Genomic DNA, 18777 nt, shown 5'->3' with positions numbered 1-18777 from the left:
ATGGCGATAGCACCTCACCCAGGTTTGCAGTGATGATTGGCCTTTTTTGTTCTGTCTGTGGTTCCCAAACTTTGCTATACGATGAAGTCACCTGAAGCCGGCTCGCATACCCATCCATTCTGACTTAATTGGTATAGGGTACAACTTGATGAGGAGTTTTAAAAAGCTACCTGTTTGATTCTTGTATAGACAAGTTGAAATCACTGCTCTTGGTTGTTATTAGTGCTCATAACAGATGTCTGTTACAGTGTTGACTGGGAGAGAGCAGTTAGTTTTCCTTTTTCTCTTGAACTGTGAGAAGAGAGGGGAAATGCTATATTTAACCTCGGTCCATGGGCATACAGAAGGAAGTGTTCCAGTTTTATGATGGATATGGTACTAGACATAGCAGTTGGGACTCCTGGATTCTCTTATTAATTTCAGAGGGTGGAGTCCTATTGTTCAGTCTTGGTAGCAAGCCCACCTCAGGTGCTTTAGGCCGTTTTGTAGCATAAACTTCCACCTGCCTTAGGTCATCTAATGACCCAGGAAGCACAGACAGGGTACCAGTGAATCACAGATACCAAGGATAATTGTAGGGCATAGGACAGTGCTGCTTTAGAGTGGGCAGTCTGGGGCCATTCAGGCTGGGACAGGTGAGGCATCAGTAAGGCTGGTGGCTGCTCCATAGCGGCTGTTGCTGAGGACTGTACACTGCTCAGCTCCATGGACCTCTTTGGGAGACTATAAATCGTCTCTGGGACTTGGTATGATGATTCTTATTCTATCTATTTTACATGCATAATCCCTCGATTTGTTTTGTGAAAGTGAAAGAAATTCTTGGCTCTTAGCTGATTTAGATTTGTGAATAAATTTCCTGTGAGGTAAATATTTAGGCTTGATGCCAGCTCTCATGCGGTTTATTCCCTCATTTATCATTACAGTAAAAGGCGTCAATTTCTATGGCCCCAAGAGTGAGTTTGTGGTGAGCGGTAGTGACTGTGGGCACATCTTCCTCTGGGAGAAATCATCCTGCCAGATCATTCAGTTCATGGAGGGGGACAAGGGAGGCGTGGTGAGTATGGTTTGCTGGGCTGGCTGACTCCCCACTCTCTCCAGTCATTAAGGTAGGTTTTAGCAGGGCCGCTGAATTCTTACTTTGACAACATAATACCATGTCTTAGAGGTCTAGCCAGCTAAATAAAAAGACAGTACAGTCTTTTTATACTATGGGATGGGGATGCTGAGGTTTTAATGAAATGGGGATGCTGAGGTTTTAATGAAATTATTTTCCTTTTCCTGTCTTCTGTAACTCTACAGCATGGTTTATTAAGAAGAGAGAGGGATTTTAGGGAAGAATCTCTGGCCTGACTGAGATATCTTTAGGTGTAGACTTTTCCCAGAACAAAAGCAGTAGAGTTAAGGCACACCATCCTACACAGTGTAGTAAGTAGCTTAGTAGTAATCTTGATGACATCCTGGATTAGCAGATACAAGCTAGGAGGAGAATTTTTTTTTCTGACAGTTGAGAAAATCAGGATATAGTCTGTACACTGATACAAACACACATGATATATATAGAAGAGAGAAAATATGCGCCTCCTGCCCAACCACCTTTTTTTGGGGGTGGGGGACTGCTATACAACCCATTATCATATCATAGCTGCCTGTCCTTTGAGTTCTACAGACAACCTCCATAGAGATAAGACAAAAAAGGAAGGCTGAGGATCTTGAGTTGGGGAGTGAAAGGTGGTCACCTCCTAAGATACATCTAGCTAACCATAATTTTGTTTTCCTCCTTTGAGACTTAGAGTCAGGAAGGATTCAGTAGCTTTCTATTATAAGGTTTTCAAGACTGCAGACAGTAAGAAAGAGGCAGGTGGGGCAGCTGCATTGTCCTGACCACCCAGGATAGTCTGGTTAACAGTATGTCAGGGATGGCTGAGGAGCTGTAAGAGAACCCAGCCATCCCTTGATGAGCTTTATTGAGAGCGGTATTAAAATTTAGAATGGTTCATTGCAGTTGGGTTCCCATTTCTTCTTGTGTGTCTCTGATCGTGGTGCGAGGCTATTTCAGACTTTTCTGGTTTCCACTAAATGTGGGGGACCTGGAACCAGTATAGATCCAGGGCTTTTATGGCTTGAATATAAGCAGGGAAGAGTCTAGAACTTAAAGGGATGTGTCACTGTTGCCTGCCTCATTTCCTGCTCTTCCATAGGCCCTCTTCCATGTGTAGTGAGCAGACCCAGAACACTGTGGTCTTAATGAGAATTCTGTAGTGGGCGTGTAGCCATAAGGAAGTCAAAGGAAGCCAGTGAATCTTTTCTTCATAAACTATTGTCTTGCATACTGTTCTAGAGAAATACAGGGCTAAATGCCCTCCCCACAGGCCAGTACTTGTCTTTTGCCCAGATCACTCCACAGGCCAATCTCTTGTCAGCTCAGCCAGTGTCAGGGTTTGGTGATTAATCCAGGTGCTCAGATGGGGAGGGCATTTGCTTTGGATGGGTGGGCCCCCGCCTGAGTTTTAGTGGTCATAAGAGTGAAGCACTAGAACAGGAGGTATGAAGACTGCACCCTGCAGTGAGATTCCTGCTTTTTTCTTGCCTCTGTGTAAGCTGAATGATCCGTGCGGTCCTCACGTGGCTCCTTGTGACTACTTGTGCTAACTTCCCAGCAGTGAGGTCACAGCACCAGCCTGAATGCAGAATATATCATAAAGTAGATAGGGATCTTTGAAATTCTCATCCACCTTGCCCAAGTCTCTTGATTTTGTATTTGGCTCAAAATCTAGGCCTTTTACTGTTTTCACTCAGGGCCAAGGGTTGTCACAGGACAATCCTTAGTTTCCCAAAAGCACTTTGCTCCTTTATCCCATCCTCTGCATCCCCTAACTCAGTCATCTAAGGCCAGAGCTCTTTTTTCTGCTCAGGCATTATTGACAGGATAAGCCCTGACCTTCAGGTAGGTCAGGTGAAACGACCAGGTCTTCTGGCCCAGAAGCTCTCTGTCGGCTCCCTCTGCAAGCTCCAACTCAGGTACTATATGTAACTTACTGTCTTGTTCTCTTGTCACTGACTTTGTCCATAAGTCTCAAGTTCCAAGGAGTTTCTCTCCTGTGCTTTTTTATTTTACTGACTTGTCTAGCAAAGCTAGGTCAGAAGAGTAGCAAGGGCTTATCTGGAGATGGATGAATGAGTTCAGGTTTGTATGTGTTAAGTTATCACATATCTTGATAATATTTCTGGCATTGGAGTTTTTCTATTTAGTGCCTTCTCTGCTCCAGGTGGTGGAGCTTCTTCCACACTTCCTAAAGGAGCTCAGATATAAACTTTGCAATGAGCTGATATGTGGAATAAAAGGAGACAGGGAAATGTGGTTTCTGTTTTACTTTTACACTCAGACTTAGCGTCAGTCTATTCTCAGAATTTGTTTACTTATAAAATGGAAGACAAATACTAGAAATCTGTATGTCAGTTTTCCATGCTGACCTTGGCCTCCCGTCAGCCACTCTGCATGTGCAGGCGAGGCAGAGGTTGGTCCATAGTGAACTGAGAGGCTGTTTGCCGAGGGTTGTTTTCTTGGACTGTATGGCAGCTGCAAGACAGGGTGGGATGGGGTGAGGTGAGGAGTGGACGGGGCCACACCGTCTTCCTTCTGGATACTTTTGCTGTCTATTCCTCGTCTGACTAAAAGTCCAAAAATTCTTTAGCAGCTAGACTAGGACCAGGTCTTCTGGTGGGGATGGTAGCTGCCCTGCTCTGCTGAGGAAGGCTGATGTTTCCAAGTCAGACAGCAGGGGGCATGGGTGCCTTTGGATAGGAGGCTGCCTAAGCCAGAAGGCCTTCGTCTCAGCTACTGAAACTCCTTCCTCCTGCTCAGTGAATAATATCCGGAGGGTGGCTGAGCTTGAGGCAGTCGGTGCCCCAGGAAACTGCCTTGCTGTACTCTACTGTCCTGCAGCTGAGCCTGTTATGCTTTCACGGCAGGCAGCAGGGTGCCGTCTCCTGGGGTGTGCAGGGGTCTCAAGCAGATGTGGGTCTCCTCTACCCAACCAGTTTTCAGGCTCAGCCTCTTCCCAGCCCATGCCTTCTTCCAGTTCTAGGAAACAGTGCCAAGTGAATGTAATTGTTCTCTGAGCCTTCTCTAGGGGCTCAGCAGCTGCTGCTGTTTTCTTCATTTTAAAAAATTTATTTGCCACTTGGTAAAAGCCACTGAGATGTTTTTTTCCAGGCTTGGGCGAGTTGGAGCTTTGGAATCTGGAGAGAATGAGGTCATCTGGACTTCATTGCTTTTTTGTGAAGGCAGCATACGCTTGGCCAGTCACCCGCCCACCCCTAGAGCTATGTCTGGGGATGAGGCCACCCCTACCTAAACATGGGAAATGAGAGATCGGCCTGATCTTATACCCAGTCTGTGTCCAGGACCTTTGGCCTAGGCTCATGATGGGTGGGCATGTCCTCCCAGCAGCTACCTTAACTTTTATCAAGGACAGTTATTGGTGAAAAATGAGAAGTGATTTTTAGACTATTCCCACGTACCCCTATGCCTATGTTTTCCTCTTTTCCTGACCAGGTAAACTGTCTTGAGCCCCACCCTCACCTGCCTGTGCTGGCAACCAGTGGCCTAGACCATGATGTCAAAATCTGGGCGCCCACAGCTGAAACTTCCACTGAACTTACAGGGTTAAAGGATGTAAGTAACTGACTAAGGATTTCTTCTTTCTGCTTATCAAAATACTGTTAGGAGTTTTCATTGTTATAGAAGGGAATAACTTGCTGTACAGTTTTTTAAAGGCGCTGCTCTAACACCATTCCCCACATTCCTGTCATTGCCTCTCTAGGAATAGTCCCAGTCCAGGGGTCCATGGCACAGCTTTGAAGTGCCTCTAGTTAATGGTAGAGTGGGGGTGGGGACATCTTTAGGAAAAATTATCCACCTCAATGGATGGACCTGGAGCATCCTTTCTTAGTCTTATCTAGCTCACTCTAGCTTAATAAGTTTCTAAGGGAAGATTTTACTGGGCTGGAACAGCAGCCTATTCTGATCAAGTCTAGGGTTTATATTCATCGCCCAGTCCCCTCACCCTCTTTGGTTCCAGGTGATTAAGAAGAACAAGCGGGAACGGGATGAAGATAGCTTGCACCACACTGACCTGTTTGATAGCCACATGCTCTGGTTCCTCATGCACCACCTGAGACAGAGGCGCCATCACCGGGTAAGCGGGAGTGGGAAGTGGGTCCCAAGGGCAGTGACCCTCTCAACAGGGTGAAACATTCCAGTGAATACTTCCTCATTGCTTCAGGAGGAATCAGGTGAAGCTGGTTGGGTTTCCTATCCATTATTCCCCACCCCCATCAGAGCCTTCATGTAGCCTTGGACAAGCCACTAGTGGAAATAGATGGTGTCTGCTTTGTGTTCTCCATCACCATGCATGCGCCAGGGTGTCTTCAAAAAGGCAAACACATGAGGGTGGGGAAGGGGTTGAGAAGAAATAATAAAGCTCAAGCTGTCTTCTGTTTTTTTTCTCTCATGCCAGAAGAGACCCTAGGGTAGGGTTTAGCAAACTGGCAGTTTGGGCAAATGCCTGCTTTTTGTAAATAAAGTATCGTTAGAATATAGCCACCCCCATTCATTTATGTATTGTCTGGCTGCTTTCATGCTACAACAGGAAAGCAGAGTTGAATAGTTGTGACAGAGATATGGCCCATGAGTCTAAAATATTTACCATCTGGCCCTTTAAGAAAAATTCTGCTGACCCCTGGGCTAGAGCATATAAATTGTAGCTAAGGCCTAACAGGCTTGACCTTGTTCCAAGGAAATTACTAATAAGCCTTTCCCATCCTACAGCGCTGGCGAGAACCTGGGGTTGGGGCCACAGACGCCGACTCTGATGAGTCTCCCAGCTCCTCAGACACATCGGACGAGGAGGAGGGTCCTGACCGGGTGCAGTGCATGCCATCCTGAGGCCTCATACCCAGGAGGGGTGGGCTGGGGCTGCCAACCCAATCCTGCCTGGGCAGCCCTTTCCTGTGCCAGGCCCTAACATTCAGCAGAAACGCACTTTGGACTTTTTTGCTTTAGATTTAAAAAAAAAAAAAAAGACATCCCAGGAGGACAAGCCAGAGGGGAGTGAACCTACAGAGAGTGTCTAGGAGTGGGAGTTGAGCCCTGGAATGGGGCTCCATGGAGAGGTGCATAGGACTCAGCAGAAATGGCTTCTCCCCAAACCCTTTTTGGGGGGGAAGGGAGAGCCTATTTTATTAACTGGTTTGGGGTAGGGAATGGGGTTTCCTTTTCTTTGGTCTCCCTTGTTTCTTGGGTGGCGGGTGGGGGGATAACTGGCTGTTCAGTACCGAGGGGCCAGACTGGGGGTGGTAGAAATGCCACACTCTCTTTGGTTTAGGTTTTTGACTTTATTTTCTTTTATTTTTTAAAAGTCTATGACAGTTGCGTTGTTTTTCTCCGCCCGCCTGCCCCCCACCCCCGAGCAACCCCATCCCAGGATCCTGTCTTTCTGGGAAGTCTTTTTAATAAGAGTCCCTAACCATCCTACACTCTTCACTTTCCTTTCCACCCCATTCATTCTCTGAACTTATCACAGTGTTTTGCACTTGATTATGTATCCTTCACTTTCTTCTTTATCCCATCATCCCCTCAGTAGGTCTGGTGAGGGAGGTTGGGGGGAGGTGGGAGGAGGGGCAGAAGTGGAAGCATAGGAAGGATGTTACCTCTTCTCTTACTTTAAAAAAAAAAGTTGTTTGGTGGCAGCAATCTCCCTGTCCCTATCACTGTTAGAGGCCTAATTTTATATCTATAAATATATTAAAAAGCAACTCAAAATTGGATGTATCCCGTTAACATTATTGTCAAAGTTTAAATACCTATATATTCTCTATGACTGCAATAAAGGGACTTCCAGGAGAGAGTGAGTGAAAGTAATGGTATGGAGGTGTCACCTGGGGTCAGCCTACCCTCTGTGCATGGCCATTGGAGATTGGGGCTTAACTCTTTAGGTTTCCTGGAGGCTCAGGAATGGAAGGATCCTGAATTCTGCCCTTCCATGCTTTCCCACCATGGTTTCAGGGTTGAGGAAAACTCCTTTCAGCTTTTTGCCCCAGATATCCTACCTCTCCTTAAGTCTTGTAAGGGTTCTTAGGATGGCTCTTCTAGCCAGAGACTGGCTTATCTTTAAAACTTGACTGAACTATGACTTCAGGAAGGGTCCTGCCACTGCAGACCATTTCTCCTAGTACCGTGTGTGACAGAAGACACACTCACTCTGACCTTGATCTGCTTGAGTCTTTAAGCTACCCAGCTTCACACCAGCTCCCTCCTAACGGAAGAGCACAGGGAAAGACCTCTTGTGTTCGACTTTCTACCTTGTCCACCTTCCCGGATCTTGGGATTGAAGGACAAGGCATTAATCTAAGGGGTGATTAAGGTGGCTGGGGCTCAGACATCTGTTGTGTCAGTGGTCAATAAATAGGAAAGTCCCAGTTGAATTCTTGCCCTTAAATGCTTTTGCTGCTATTTGTTTGTTCCCAGCTAGGAATTCTGCATCCTGGGACAGTCAGATTCCACTAGAACAGGCCAGGAAGGAAGGGAAGAGTGAAAGGATGGAATTCCCAGACACTCCTTCCTCCTGTCCCTTTTCCTAGCAGCTCTCAGACCAGATGTTAGCTGCTGCACTTCCTTCCAGAGGTAGGGAATGTGTGGTGGCTGTGAGTGGTCTGTGTTCTTATTGCTGGTAGGGTGATGGAGTGGGCTGAAACCATGCACTCTGGAATTTGTTGTGTATTTTCTCTCAGTAAAGCTTTTTTTTGTTTTTCCTGACTGCTGCTCTGTGTGTGATATGTGAGCCATTCACTTGTGATGGTCTATTTTTGCTCCTTTTCAGTATGGTGCCTGACCTTAGTTTTACAATTTTAGGAAGTCCAGCTTGGTATATCCATGTTTCCAACAGTTGGGCTCCAGCTGGAGACTGTGTAAGTGGAACAGGCCTCACAGTTCAGTGATACTTCGAAGATGAGGGAAGGGAGAGATACTACTTAGGGATATTTTCCTGACCTCTGTTCCAGGCTGCAGTTAAGGATTTGGGGGTAAATTTTGCTCTCCCTCCCTTCCCAGTCATCCAAAGTCTCCAAAATCTTGGTCACTCACAGAAATTCTAAAATCAGTTAGGTACAGTACAATCAATCACCTTTATTCCAGGGTTAGAACAAGGCCGTGCACACTGCAGACAGAGGAGCAGAGAATGGGGCAGTCTCACAGCAGTATGGGGGTAGGAGGGCAGGTTAGTCTTTTTAGATTATTTTGCCTTACAGAGAAATTTACTACACTCCGCTGAAAATGAACCCTGTCTCCTTTCTCTCATCTCATCCTCTCCTCTCTTCAAAGGAAGCCTCGCTTTGAAGAGCCTCTTTATTCCCCCCTTCTCTCTCTCTCTGACTCCATCTCACATAACGTATCCTGGCTTGGAAGGACAATTCATGCTCATTTTCCACCTCCCAATTCTACAAGTATCTCTCTCTCCTTGAGGGAGAAAGCCAGACAGGGCTGGGGAAACTTGGGAAGGTCCTTTAAGGCAAAACTGTGGAGTACTCGAGGTGTATGTTTTAAGGCAGGTGTCCGCAGCAGTGGCCAGAGGGGACAGGCTGGGCTGGGCTGGGCTGGTAGAGGGTGCTCTCCAGCCAGTCTGGCTTCTTCCCTCTCCAACAGCCAGCCCTTCCCTCCCACTGAAGTTTTGTTCCCAACATCCCAAAAGCTCCCCACCTCACTTAAACTCTCTAAATAGTCTCTTGAGATTGCATGTGAAATTAAAGTTTAAAAAAGTTTTCTTTTTCGACTATATAGCAATTTGACTCTGCCACTCCCTTCACTGTGGCATTCTCCTTCCACCCCCGCCCGGGCCTTGACAATAAGTTAATGCTAGACACCACAGAAAAAGGGTACACATGGCAGTGCGGGTTTAATATACATATATGTAGAATATATATGTACACACAGTTAGCACGGTCAGGGTGGGGAGGGCTCACTCGGGACAGGCAGGAGGCTGGGGTCACTGTACTCTAGTGATTTGGCTAGGAGGCGTTCACAAGCCCAAGGTGCCAGGATATTGAGGGAGAGGGGTTACCAAGCCCCCTCCTGGACTGAATTGGGGATCAGTGCAACGGAAACACTGGAGTTAGCTTCTTCCCTTCTTTCTACCTTGGGGGAGGGGCTTCTAGACCACGGAGAGAGGGAACGTTGCCTGCAATAACCACGTTGGGACTCTGTAGGTGGAAACAGGACTGGAATTAAAACCTAAGGATTTCTATTCTAGGAACTCCCAAGGCTCGTATGTGCAACAGTCTGAGTAGGAATAAAGGAGTAGAAAAGAGGACTCCTCTCTGCCTTCATCCCCTCAGGCTCAGTGGTGGGGGTCGGTCTGCTCCCAGCATTGTCTCTCCAGAGGTGGGGGATGGGGCTGGAATCTAGTGCTGGGTTCTCATGGGGTTTGAACTTGGGGGCCGGGAAAGGATCCAGTGATCTCTCTCTTCAGGTCCCTGGCTCACACCCACCCTAGGCCTATGAAAGGGGAGCAAAAGGGGACCTGCTGGTGCCCAGGCCCTCTAACCTGAGGAACAGTCGGAAACAGGACTCCTCAGCCAGTCCAGCATTGGGGTACAAACACAAACTCTGGCTTCTCTTTGCCCCTGCCAGGTGGGGGTTGGGTGGCTTCTTCATCTTTCCTCTCACTGCTTTTCATTAGATTCACCCAACTCTCCCATGCCTCTCTCTTGCCTTGCCTCCTCAATGTAGGAAAACACAGGTCCTTTCTGCTCCCACACTTGGAGGTGGGGGAAGAGTGGAGGAAAGGGAAGTAAGAGAATGTGTCTATTTCTATTTGCATAGAAATAGCCCCCAACTCCCCCTGGAGTGGGGAAACTGAGCCCCACCACCACCCCCAGCCCCTGACCCCCATCCCCTCACAAGGAGGAGGAACTAGATGAGCTAGACATGTAGACAGACAGCCAGAGCGTGCGCACACGCACACACACGCGCACAGTAAGGGGTTAGGACCAGGTTAGTAAGTGGGTAGATGGGGGAGGGCTGCCCTTGCCCCTCCCCTGCAGGATGGGGAAAGAGTAGTCTGATGAAGGTCCAACCTTCCTCCTCTTCCTCCCCCTTGCTCAGGCTTTCTTCGGTGGAGGAGCCAATTTGATGATCTCTTCCTCAGAGGGCTGCCGGATAATGTCTGAGGGCAAAAAGGCACATGTCCAGGGACAGAAGTCATGGGAGACAGCAGACAGGCTAACAGAGCCTCTGTCCTCCCCAAATTCAGGTATTGCACAGGTAGTCCGTGGGGGGGCAGAGGTGCACATTCAAGGCATGGCCTCTTACCTTTGTACTTCTTGGCACTGGGGATACGGGTTAGCTTGGTGTCCAGCTCATCTTCCTCAGAGATCTTCAGAACACGGGTTCTGTAGTCAACCACCATAGTGAGGAGGTCAGGACGGCGGGAGATCTCAAAGATGTGCTCGATATAAGAGAGGTTGTCTAGAGGAAGGCAGGAGACAGGGTCAGAGCTAGACTGTAGCTGTCAGCTTCCCCTACACTACTGGACTGGGCTTCAAGAACGGAGACTGAGCGCTTCCACCAGAAGAGTGAGGCCTCCCTGGAAGATGAGGGGTAACTAAGCCAGGAACAGAAAGCCAGGGCGAAAAACAGTACAGAGGACTGACTATTCCCGGGAAGGACAGATCATTAATCAGTTAAGTTTCAAGATTACAGATTTAGAATGTGAGATTTAGGTGAAATACCAGGTTCCACACGGGAGGGGAGGGGAGCAGAGAAAATGAACTGGCCTTCCAAATACCCATCATCCACCCTGTCCCTGTTCCACTTTTCCTCCAAGTAAGCATCAGAATGGGGGCTTTGCTGGTTGGTGGCTCAGTGGTAAAGAATCCGCCTGCCAATGCAGGAGACTCGGGTTCGATCCCTGGACTTGGAAGATCCCAGAGAAGGAAATGGCAAACTCCTTGCAGTATTCTTGCCTGGGAAATCCCAGGGACAGAGGACATGACTTAGCGACAAAACCACAACATGCCTCAGAATTTCCTCGCAGCCCAAGTGGGACTGAAAGGGTGGGATCTGAGACAACCTGGGAGAGATTTCTGGGCCTAGTGAGAAGGGTAATTGTGAACAAGAAGGTACGGGCAGGACCAGAGGGATGGTGTGAATTGGCCAGTTCTGGGAGACTGCCGAGGCCTTCTTGCCTGGCTCCTCGCCTCCACTGCAGTAGTCTCCTGAGTGCAGCATGTCCTCCTTCAGCCTCCCTATACTCCACGCTACAGGTTCATCTCTGAAAGGGCCCTCAGGTCACTGACCTCACCTATCAAATGCTGCATCACTCAAGGCCCTCCACAGCACAGTCTCAACTCACCTTTCCAGCCACTTCTAAACATACTGTGTCCCTCTGCCTAGCAGGGCTTCCTTTGGACCCTACCTTTGAAATCCCTCTTGCCCTTCAGGGCCATCTTAAACACCAGTTCCTCCCCAAAGCCCTTTCCAGGGCAGTGGTCTCTAAAAGTAGACAAGAAAATGACAGAACTTGTGGTTTTAAACTTTTATCGCTTTTAACTTCTACTTTAATGTTCTATTATATATGTGATAGTAGCACAGCACAGTAGGATCTGAGTAACATCTACTGAATTAATATTTTTACTGACAAGGGAACCATGAAGAATGTAAAGACCACTGCCCTAGAGCCAGTCTCCTCTCCTCGAGCATTCCTGTCATCCTGCCTTGTCAGAGAGGAGGTCTTTGTACAGCAGGTCTGATTTCTACTTGCTGCATGAGCTGAGCCTGAGAGGCTGATGGCCAGATGCCTGTGGCCCCCTCCCCCACCTTTGTCCAGCTTGTTGTGGCTCTCCAGGAAGCTAAACCAGGCACTGCCAGTAGTGATCTCCTCACTCTTCTCACTGGGGATGTCCTCCTTGCAGGCTGACTTGAGCTGCTCCAGATCTTCAAGGGTAATGTTGTTGGTCAGGTCCTGGAGGAGGGTCCCGTACTCGGCCATGACTGGAGTTGGGGGAACAAGGAGACAGGACGCTGAACTTGAGCTTCAGGATCTGGTTCACTCACTGGCACTGCCCACTTCCTCAGCCCTGCCAGGCATGTGCCCAGAACTCAGGCTGGGGAGGCCAGGGCTGGAGGGAGAAAAGGAAGACCCCAAGGAGATAGGAGCAGACAGGAAGTAACTGGAAAGCTAGGGACCAGGCTCAAGTCTAGAGTGAAAAATCACACCTCCTTCTCCCACCATCTTTTTTCTTCCTTTTCCTCCCTGTAACAGTAACCCTGGCAACGGCTCCCTGACTGAGGAGGCGGTTACCATAGCAACCTGCTCCTGACTTTCTCACCCAGATTGCCCCACCCACCTGCAACCCCTCCCCCTGTCAAAAAACAAAACACTCCAAAACTACCACCAGGGAAAGGCTTGCTGTGGCAGTAAGAAGCTAAAAAAAAGGGGCTGGGGTTGTTTGGGGGGGCTCATGTTCTAGCTCCTATTCTTTTCCAGAAGCAAATGGGGTCCCTCAGTTCAACTCCCCACTACCCCACTAGTGACTCATCTTTGGATAGATGCCTAGCTGCCTGGTCTAATGGTCCCCTGGCCCCTCTGTGCTCAGCCCTGTATTCAGTCATCGGGGTGGGGGTGGGGAGGGTAAAGCAATGGGCCACAGCCCCACCTTTGTAGAGCCCATTTTCTCCCTTGATGGCTGCCAGACCTCCACACAACCCTCTCTCCTAGCCTTTGTGCTATGCCTACAGCCCCCGCGCCCAAGAATACCAAGCGGCTGGCTCTGGCCCCCTGCCCAGTTCTCAGGCTGGCTGGGTGGCAGGGGGAAGGGGTTCAGATGCTGCTTTGGGAAAGTCTGGCAGGAAGGGGGCTGCCACTTATGCTTCCATCAACATCCGGCTGGCACTACCTTCAACATGACCTCCCCAAAGCTGGGAAGGCTGGATCTCATTTAGGCCTTCACCCCATGCCCCTTTCATGATTCTTGGGTGAAAAGGGAGAGGATATCAAAGACCCTCCTTCCACTAAGACAGGGACTATGACTAAGACAGACAGAAGAAAGGCCAGACCTTAGAATGAACTTTCTGGATTTGATAAAATACACAACTCTAGTGGTAGGTTTTTAAAAAGGGGATTTTTCCCCCCTAGAACTGTATTTCTTTTGTAATTAGAAAAGTAAAGCATTTACAAAAATAAGTTATGCCATAAACAGTCTGTAGCTAGACCAAGGGGTGGAGCAAGGAGGGAGATGACCTTGTACGAAACTGCCCACAAATCTCTCCAAGAATGGGCTAGAAATACTGCAGAAAGGGGCTGGCTGACACAGCCCATTTCCTTCTTTCTGTTTATGTGAAGGAAAGCTGAGGTGGAGAAGCATGGCCACCATATCGTAAGGGGTGTGGACCCAGCAGGCCCCATTCCCAGCCCCCTGCTTGGACCAGAACAAACAAGCCTCCCTTGGTGGCAGGCACCGTGACACAAACACACAATAAGCCAGGCGGCAGGGCCAGCATGACCCCCAGAGAAGCAGGCACTTGCATGCATGCTCACTTGCACACCCAGGTGCAACCAGACAGAAGGGCCCAGCGGTGGCCCTGCCAGGCTGGGCCAGGAGCAGCGCTCTCCGACTGTCAGCACCAGGACCGTCTCCGCCCTGAAATCTAGGTCACAGCAGCAGGCTCTGGAGCTCAGCCCCCGCCCCAGGCACTGATAATCCAAGGACAGGAGGAGGGGTACAGAGACAAGGGAATGACGGGGACAGGGTTCAGAGACGGGGATAAGAATGAAGGGGGCATGAAAAGAGCAGAAAGGAAAAGGGCAGCGTGGGCGGGAGGCCCTCAAGAAGACTGCCCCCACTGAGGAGACTCTGAGACCAAGCCCTCAGCTCAAAAATGGGACAGACTTTAGGATCATGGTGCCCTGCTTTCACATGGAAGAAGAGTTTGTAAATGAGAGATACACTGGGAGGAGGGAGTGTGTGCGTGTGTATAGCTCCTGGGAGGGAGGTGTGTGTGTGTGTGTGTGTGTGTGTATAGCTCCTGGGAGGGAGAGGGGGGTGTGTGTGTGTGGGGGGCGGTTCCTGGGAGGGAGGGGTGTGTGCGTAGCTCCTGGGAGGGAGGAGGGAGTGTGTATAGTTCCTGGGAGGGGGAGGGCGTTTGTGTGTGTGTAGCTCCTGGGAGGGAGGTGTGTGTGTGTGTGTGTGTGTGTGTGTAGCTCCTGGGTGCGGGGAGAGGGGGGTGTGTGTGTGTGTAGCTCCTGGGAGGTGTAGGTGGGTGTGGGTGTGGGTGTGTAGCTCCTGGGAGGGAGGGTGTGTGTGTGTGTGTCTGTGTGTGTGTAGCTCCTGGGAGGGAGGTGTAGGTGGGTGTGGGTGTGTGTGTGTGTAGCTCCTGGGAGGGAGGTGTGTGTGTGGGGGGGGTGGGGTTTCTGGGAGGGAGGGGTGTGGGTGTGTGTGTGTGTGTGTGTGTGTATAGCTCCTGGGAGAGAGGTATGTCTGTGTGTGTGTGTGTAGTTCCTGGGAGGGAGGAGGGAGTGTGTATAGTGGGGGAGGGAGTTTGTGTGTGTGTAGCTCCTGGGAGGGAGGGGTGTGTGTGTGTGTGGTGTGTGTGTAGCTCCTGGAAGGGAGGAGGGAGTGTGTGTGTGTGCAGATTTACAGGGGAGGTAGGTGGGAAGGGATTAATGTGTATTAAGCCTGGGGGCGGCAGGTTAGGACCTTTCTGTGAGAGTGGAATGGATGTGAGGAGGCCCCTAAGAGAAATGGGGTGGGAAGGTATGTGCACCAGAACCCTGTGTGGGTGCTGCTCTGAGTGTGGGCACAGGCGCAGGGAGGAGGTGGTGCTGCTATCTGTGGGTGTGTGTGGATGTTCTGGTAACGGTATGTATGTGCCAACATTGGATGAGTGGTTCTGAGTGTATGTGGTCTAGTGTGTGTGTGTGTGTGTGTCTGACCAGCTGAGAGTATGTGAAAGCAGGCAGATAATCACAAGCTTACATCCAGAGAAAAGAGGAAGGGTAAGAGGGGGCCTACAGTACGGAGGAAGCAAACTGGGGTTGGGAGAGGGAGAGACTGAGGCTGCAAATGAGGAATCCTGCGGCGGCGGCGAAGGGGACAGGGAGCACAGAGTCCACAATGAGAAGGCTGCAGCCCTGAGCTCAGCGGTTACCATGGCAACCTCAGTTCTGGTCCCCCCCCCCCCCCCCGAGTTGTCAGGACAATGACACCACTGGATGGGAGGGATGTGAGGAATGGTGAGTAAGAAGAGACAGAAAGGATAGGGGAAAGGCCCCGTGAGGGAGCTGGGCAAGGCAGCCTGGTTGCCTGCCTCCCTGCAGACAGCCATCTGCCCAGGCCTGGGTGTGGCAGCAGGTGCAACAGTAGGGAAGTGTGGGGGGAGTTTCCTTACTTGGTTCTCAAGTCTCCCTGGTCAACCATTATTCAGTGGTAGTCTGGCCATGATGGGTGCGCCTTGGCAGAAGCTTGGCTCCACTCTCCATGTTGCTTTTCTCACCCAAGATTCAGAATTCCAAAGGGCCTATAGAGAATTCTCCTGTCCCCATAGCTCAGAAAGTCCTCCTGATCTCTGGAACAGGGCAGAGGCTGCCCAGGGAACACCAGGCGGCCTGGGTGGAGGCCATTCTTGGGACAGGATACTCAGGCAGGAACCGGGAACCGGAGCTGAGGCTGCCAGGAAGTCAGTCCCCTTCCCTCCCAGATCATTCTGTGCTCTGCTCACCGCTTCCTCACACCTTCCTTCCTGCCTCCCTCTCCTCCTCAGCTGGCTGCAGGTGGGGCCCTGACAAAAGTCAAACCAACTGAGGATGCTGAGGGAGAGGAGCAAGAGGTAAGGGTTAGATTCTGACCTTCTAGGATGGTAGTGGTTGGGAACATGACAGGTGGGTGCTCCATGGGCACTGGGGAGGGAGAGGCAGGCCCTGGGGGCACTTGGAGAAGTCTGGCAAATTGGGGTAAAACGTCCTTTGGAGGAGGTGGCAGCACCCCAAGAATTTCTATGCATTTGGACGTTAATTCATGATCATCCCCACTCCCTAGCATTTGGTTCCAAATCCTCAGTAAATTTAAGAAGCCTTGGGATTAGGGTCTGCTCCCCCTCCCTCCCTCACATCTGCTGCAGCTGCCTAAGCTGAGGGGAGCTGCAAGGACCTGGAGATCCCTGCAGCAGGCAGAAGGGGGCTTGTAGGCACTCGTGTCTGTCAGTCCTACTGCCTGGGCTTGAAAGGGTGGTAATCACCGCAAAGCAGAGGGCTGGGGTGGGAAAGTGCCAGGTGAAGTCTGATCTGGGCCCCAAATTCAAGCAGTCCTGCAGTCCATCCCTAATTATCCCTTTACAGTCATACACAACTGACTTCTCCCTTTAGCTTCTATTCAACTTTTTGTGGGGCGCAGGGGATGCATTTATATCTATAAAGTAGGAAGAAGAGGATTCTAAGACTCCAGAGCCAGCCTCGGAATGAGGGGGTGAGGTAGGACACCTCAGCCTCCCAATGTTCAGTGCAAGAAGCAAAATGGGTTACGCCTGAGTACAGAGACAAGGGGTGAAGCTTCTAGCCCTTAGTCTAAGAGAAGAAAGCCTGGACCCAAGATGAGAGCAAGAGGAGATACCAGGCATTGGATCAGGCAGGGCAGGAGAGAGGGAGTGGGGCTGTGCTATTCTCTAATCATCTGGTTCTATCTCTTTCTACTTGTATTTCTCTCCCATCTCTATCTCTTCCTCATCTATTACCTCTGTCCCTGGTCTTTAAATGGGCTTTCATCCTATCCTACCTGGTGGTAGCCAAGAATACCTTAGTATTCCTGGGTTCTGTGACTTGGTGTCCTCATTTTAATACACAGAGCTACTGTACTATTATAGCTATACTAGGAAGGAGTGAGTGTCCCTGCTATAAAGAAAATAAGTTTGCACACAGGTTAGTGATGTCTGCCACTGCACAGTGGGTGACACTGTTAAGAGAGTGAGGGGATGGCACGACAGGGTGTAACTGGTCCTATACGTGCATGACAATACATGCACACATGATGGGCACAGGTGTCAGGGAAGTGAGGAAGTAGGCAACCAGGGCAGCCAGCAGCCTAGGGCATCTCTGGCAATTTCCCCAATGGAGTGTTTAACCACAAAGGAAGAGCAATTAAAGCTAATCGCTCTGACAGCCTGGAGGCCAGACACACAGGGAAACAAACATACAGATTCAGCATGTTTCCCCTAACTCCCAGTGGTCCCACCACCACCCTGCTTTCATCCTCCCTAATTTCTGGGCCTCCGTAATCCATTCCCCAGCACTCTCCCCGCTCTTCTGACCATCTCTGACTCTCACTTCCTTCCTCTCCCAGTTCCCTGACTGTATCTCTGTCCCTGTGTCCCTCTCTTGATGTTGTCTGCCTGTCACACACATTCCCCTCATTCTCTCTCTCTGACTTGGGCTCCATCCTTGGCTGACTCATACTCATTTCTTCTTTTTCTCCCTCTCCCTTTCTTCCACCCCCTCCTCCATCCCTTGGCCACTCAGAAGCCCAGAAGCCAGCCACTCCCAGCACCCTAAGCTCCAAATGGACCCAGCAAGAGAGGCCACCAGCAGCCCCTACCCTCACTACTCACCCAGTTTCAAAGTAGCAGCCTCACTCACCCTCAAGATCCTGTCTCCCTGTCCTGGAATGCGACCAGGATTTTCTACCATTTTTTTTTTCACTGTTAAAGAGGGGCAATCCGAAACCTAGGGCTGGGAGAAAATACCCAGAAAATCAGGGTGGACTTCAGCTGTCCTGTTAAACTGATATTCTTCCAGGAGACTCGCACATGGGAGGCAGTGGGGATGAGGTGGGGGCTTGGATGCCCAAGTGCAGGGCTGGCTGTTTGTGATTTGCTGTGTGCAGTTGATGTGTGTAAGAGTCACATGCGTGTGTGTCACCGTGTGTGTTGGCGTGTCCCTTGTAGGTGTGTGTGTGTCCCTGACAGTTTTGACACGGATTATATGAAATTAATAGGTTTTACGTTAGCTACTCCACTCCTCTACACCCTCCAGCTCCCGATTCCTTCCCTCTGGACTAGCTTTCGACAACCCCACCTCTTCCCAGGTGCAGAGACTGGATGAAGGCACGTGGTGCCAGCTGCCGGGTTTAAGCCCTCGGAGTAGGGGCGGCTGCTGGCGGAACTGAGGCAGGGCTGGGCAGGGAGACCGCCAGCCGAGGCGAGTCCGAAGCCAGAGGAGGGGAGGGAGGGGCGGGAGCTGGCGGCCCAGTAGAGTCGGCTGGGCGGGAAGCAGGCTGCATCCCAATCCCCAGGCCCCGGTCCGACTCCCAAACTGCCGTTCATCGTGGAACGGGCGGCCGGAGCCACGCCGCCTCCAGTACGCACTCAGCGCTCGAGCACACCAACAGACGGAGCCCGTGGGGCCTGACATGGAGCGAACCCGTCCGGGGCCCCCACGCTCCGCATCTGCCCCCAGGCGTCCCGGATCGACGCCCCTCCAAGCCCAGACCCCAGATCCTCCCCTCCCCGCGACACGTCCCCGCGCGGCCCTCTCACCGCCTCCGGGGCTGAGCGCTCGGGGAGCGGGCACTCTGGCGTCCCCGGTTCCTGAGCAGCGTCTGGAGCCTCCTCCTCGGCTCCCGCCGCCGCCGCCGCCGCTTCTGCCGCCGCCGCCGCCGCCTCTTCCGCCCGCGGAGCCTGAGCCCAAGCCCGGCGCCGCCTCACCCCACCCGGCCGGCCCGTGATGTCAGAGCCGG

The 18777-nt window shown here is 50.8% G+C and overlaps 2 protein-coding genes across 19 annotated transcripts in view; one reads left to right on the top strand and one right to left on the bottom strand.

Moving 5' to 3' along the window:
• Positions 1–8817, top strand: part of DCAF8 (DDB1 and CUL4 associated factor 8) — a 40285-nt gene extending 31468 nt beyond the window's left edge. For 15 of the 18 annotated variants that reach the window (XR_015161247.1, XR_015161244.1, XR_015161245.1 and 12 more), the window contains 4 exons: positions 924–1054; positions 4556–4675; positions 5082–5198; positions 5831–7816. Coding sequence is in view for 12 of the 18 variants with exons in the window: in XM_086393579.1 (XP_086249705.1) it covers positions 924–1054; positions 4556–4675; positions 5082–5198; positions 5831–5947 (485 nt within the window). In the remaining 6 variants the exon portion in view is untranslated. Of the gene's footprint in view, positions 1–923; positions 3019–4555; positions 4676–5081; positions 5199–5830 lie in introns of all 18 variants that reach the window. The other 3 variants (XR_015161246.1, XR_015161242.1, XR_015161243.1) reach the window with 2 other exon arrangements.
• On the bottom strand, positions 8166–18720 carry PEA15 (proliferation and apoptosis adaptor protein 15). Its single transcript, XM_086393583.1, has 4 exons — positions 18578–18720; positions 11873–12046; positions 10367–10522; positions 8166–10220 (listed from the first exon to the last, which is right to left on the bottom strand). The coding sequence occupies exons 2-4, from the start codon at positions 12042–12044 to the stop codon at positions 10156–10158; spliced, it is 393 nt and encodes a 130-aa protein (XP_086249709.1). The 5' UTR covers positions 12045–12046; positions 18578–18720; the 3' UTR covers positions 8166–10155.
• Between the last annotated feature and the right edge of the window lie 57 nt (positions 18721–18777).

Source organism: Bos grunniens, chromosome 3 (genome assembly GCF_055505025.1).
Source record: "Bos grunniens cultivar Pamir isolate PY7600 chromosome 3, Bosgru_T2T1.0, whole genome shotgun sequence".
NCBI lineage: Eukaryota > Metazoa > Chordata > Mammalia > Artiodactyla > Bovidae > Bos > Bos grunniens.
The sequence above is the reverse complement of the archived record's forward strand: the minus strand, read 5'-3'. Positions and strand labels throughout refer to the sequence as shown.

Bases quoted from the DNA above. Each gene is read 5' to 3' on its own strand.
- PEA15 (XM_086393583.1), bottom strand. From the start codon at position 12,044: ATGGCCGAGTACGGGACCCTCCTCCAGGACCTGACCAACAACATTACC. The intron at 10,523-11,872 runs GTGGGGGAGGGG...GCCTTCCTCTAG, and splicing joins CCACAACAAGCTGGACAAAG to ACAACCTCTCTTATATCGAG. The intron at 10,221-10,366 runs GTAAGAGGCCAT...TTTTGCCCTCAG, and splicing joins CAGTGCCAAGAAGTACAAAG to ACATTATCCGGCAGCCCTCT.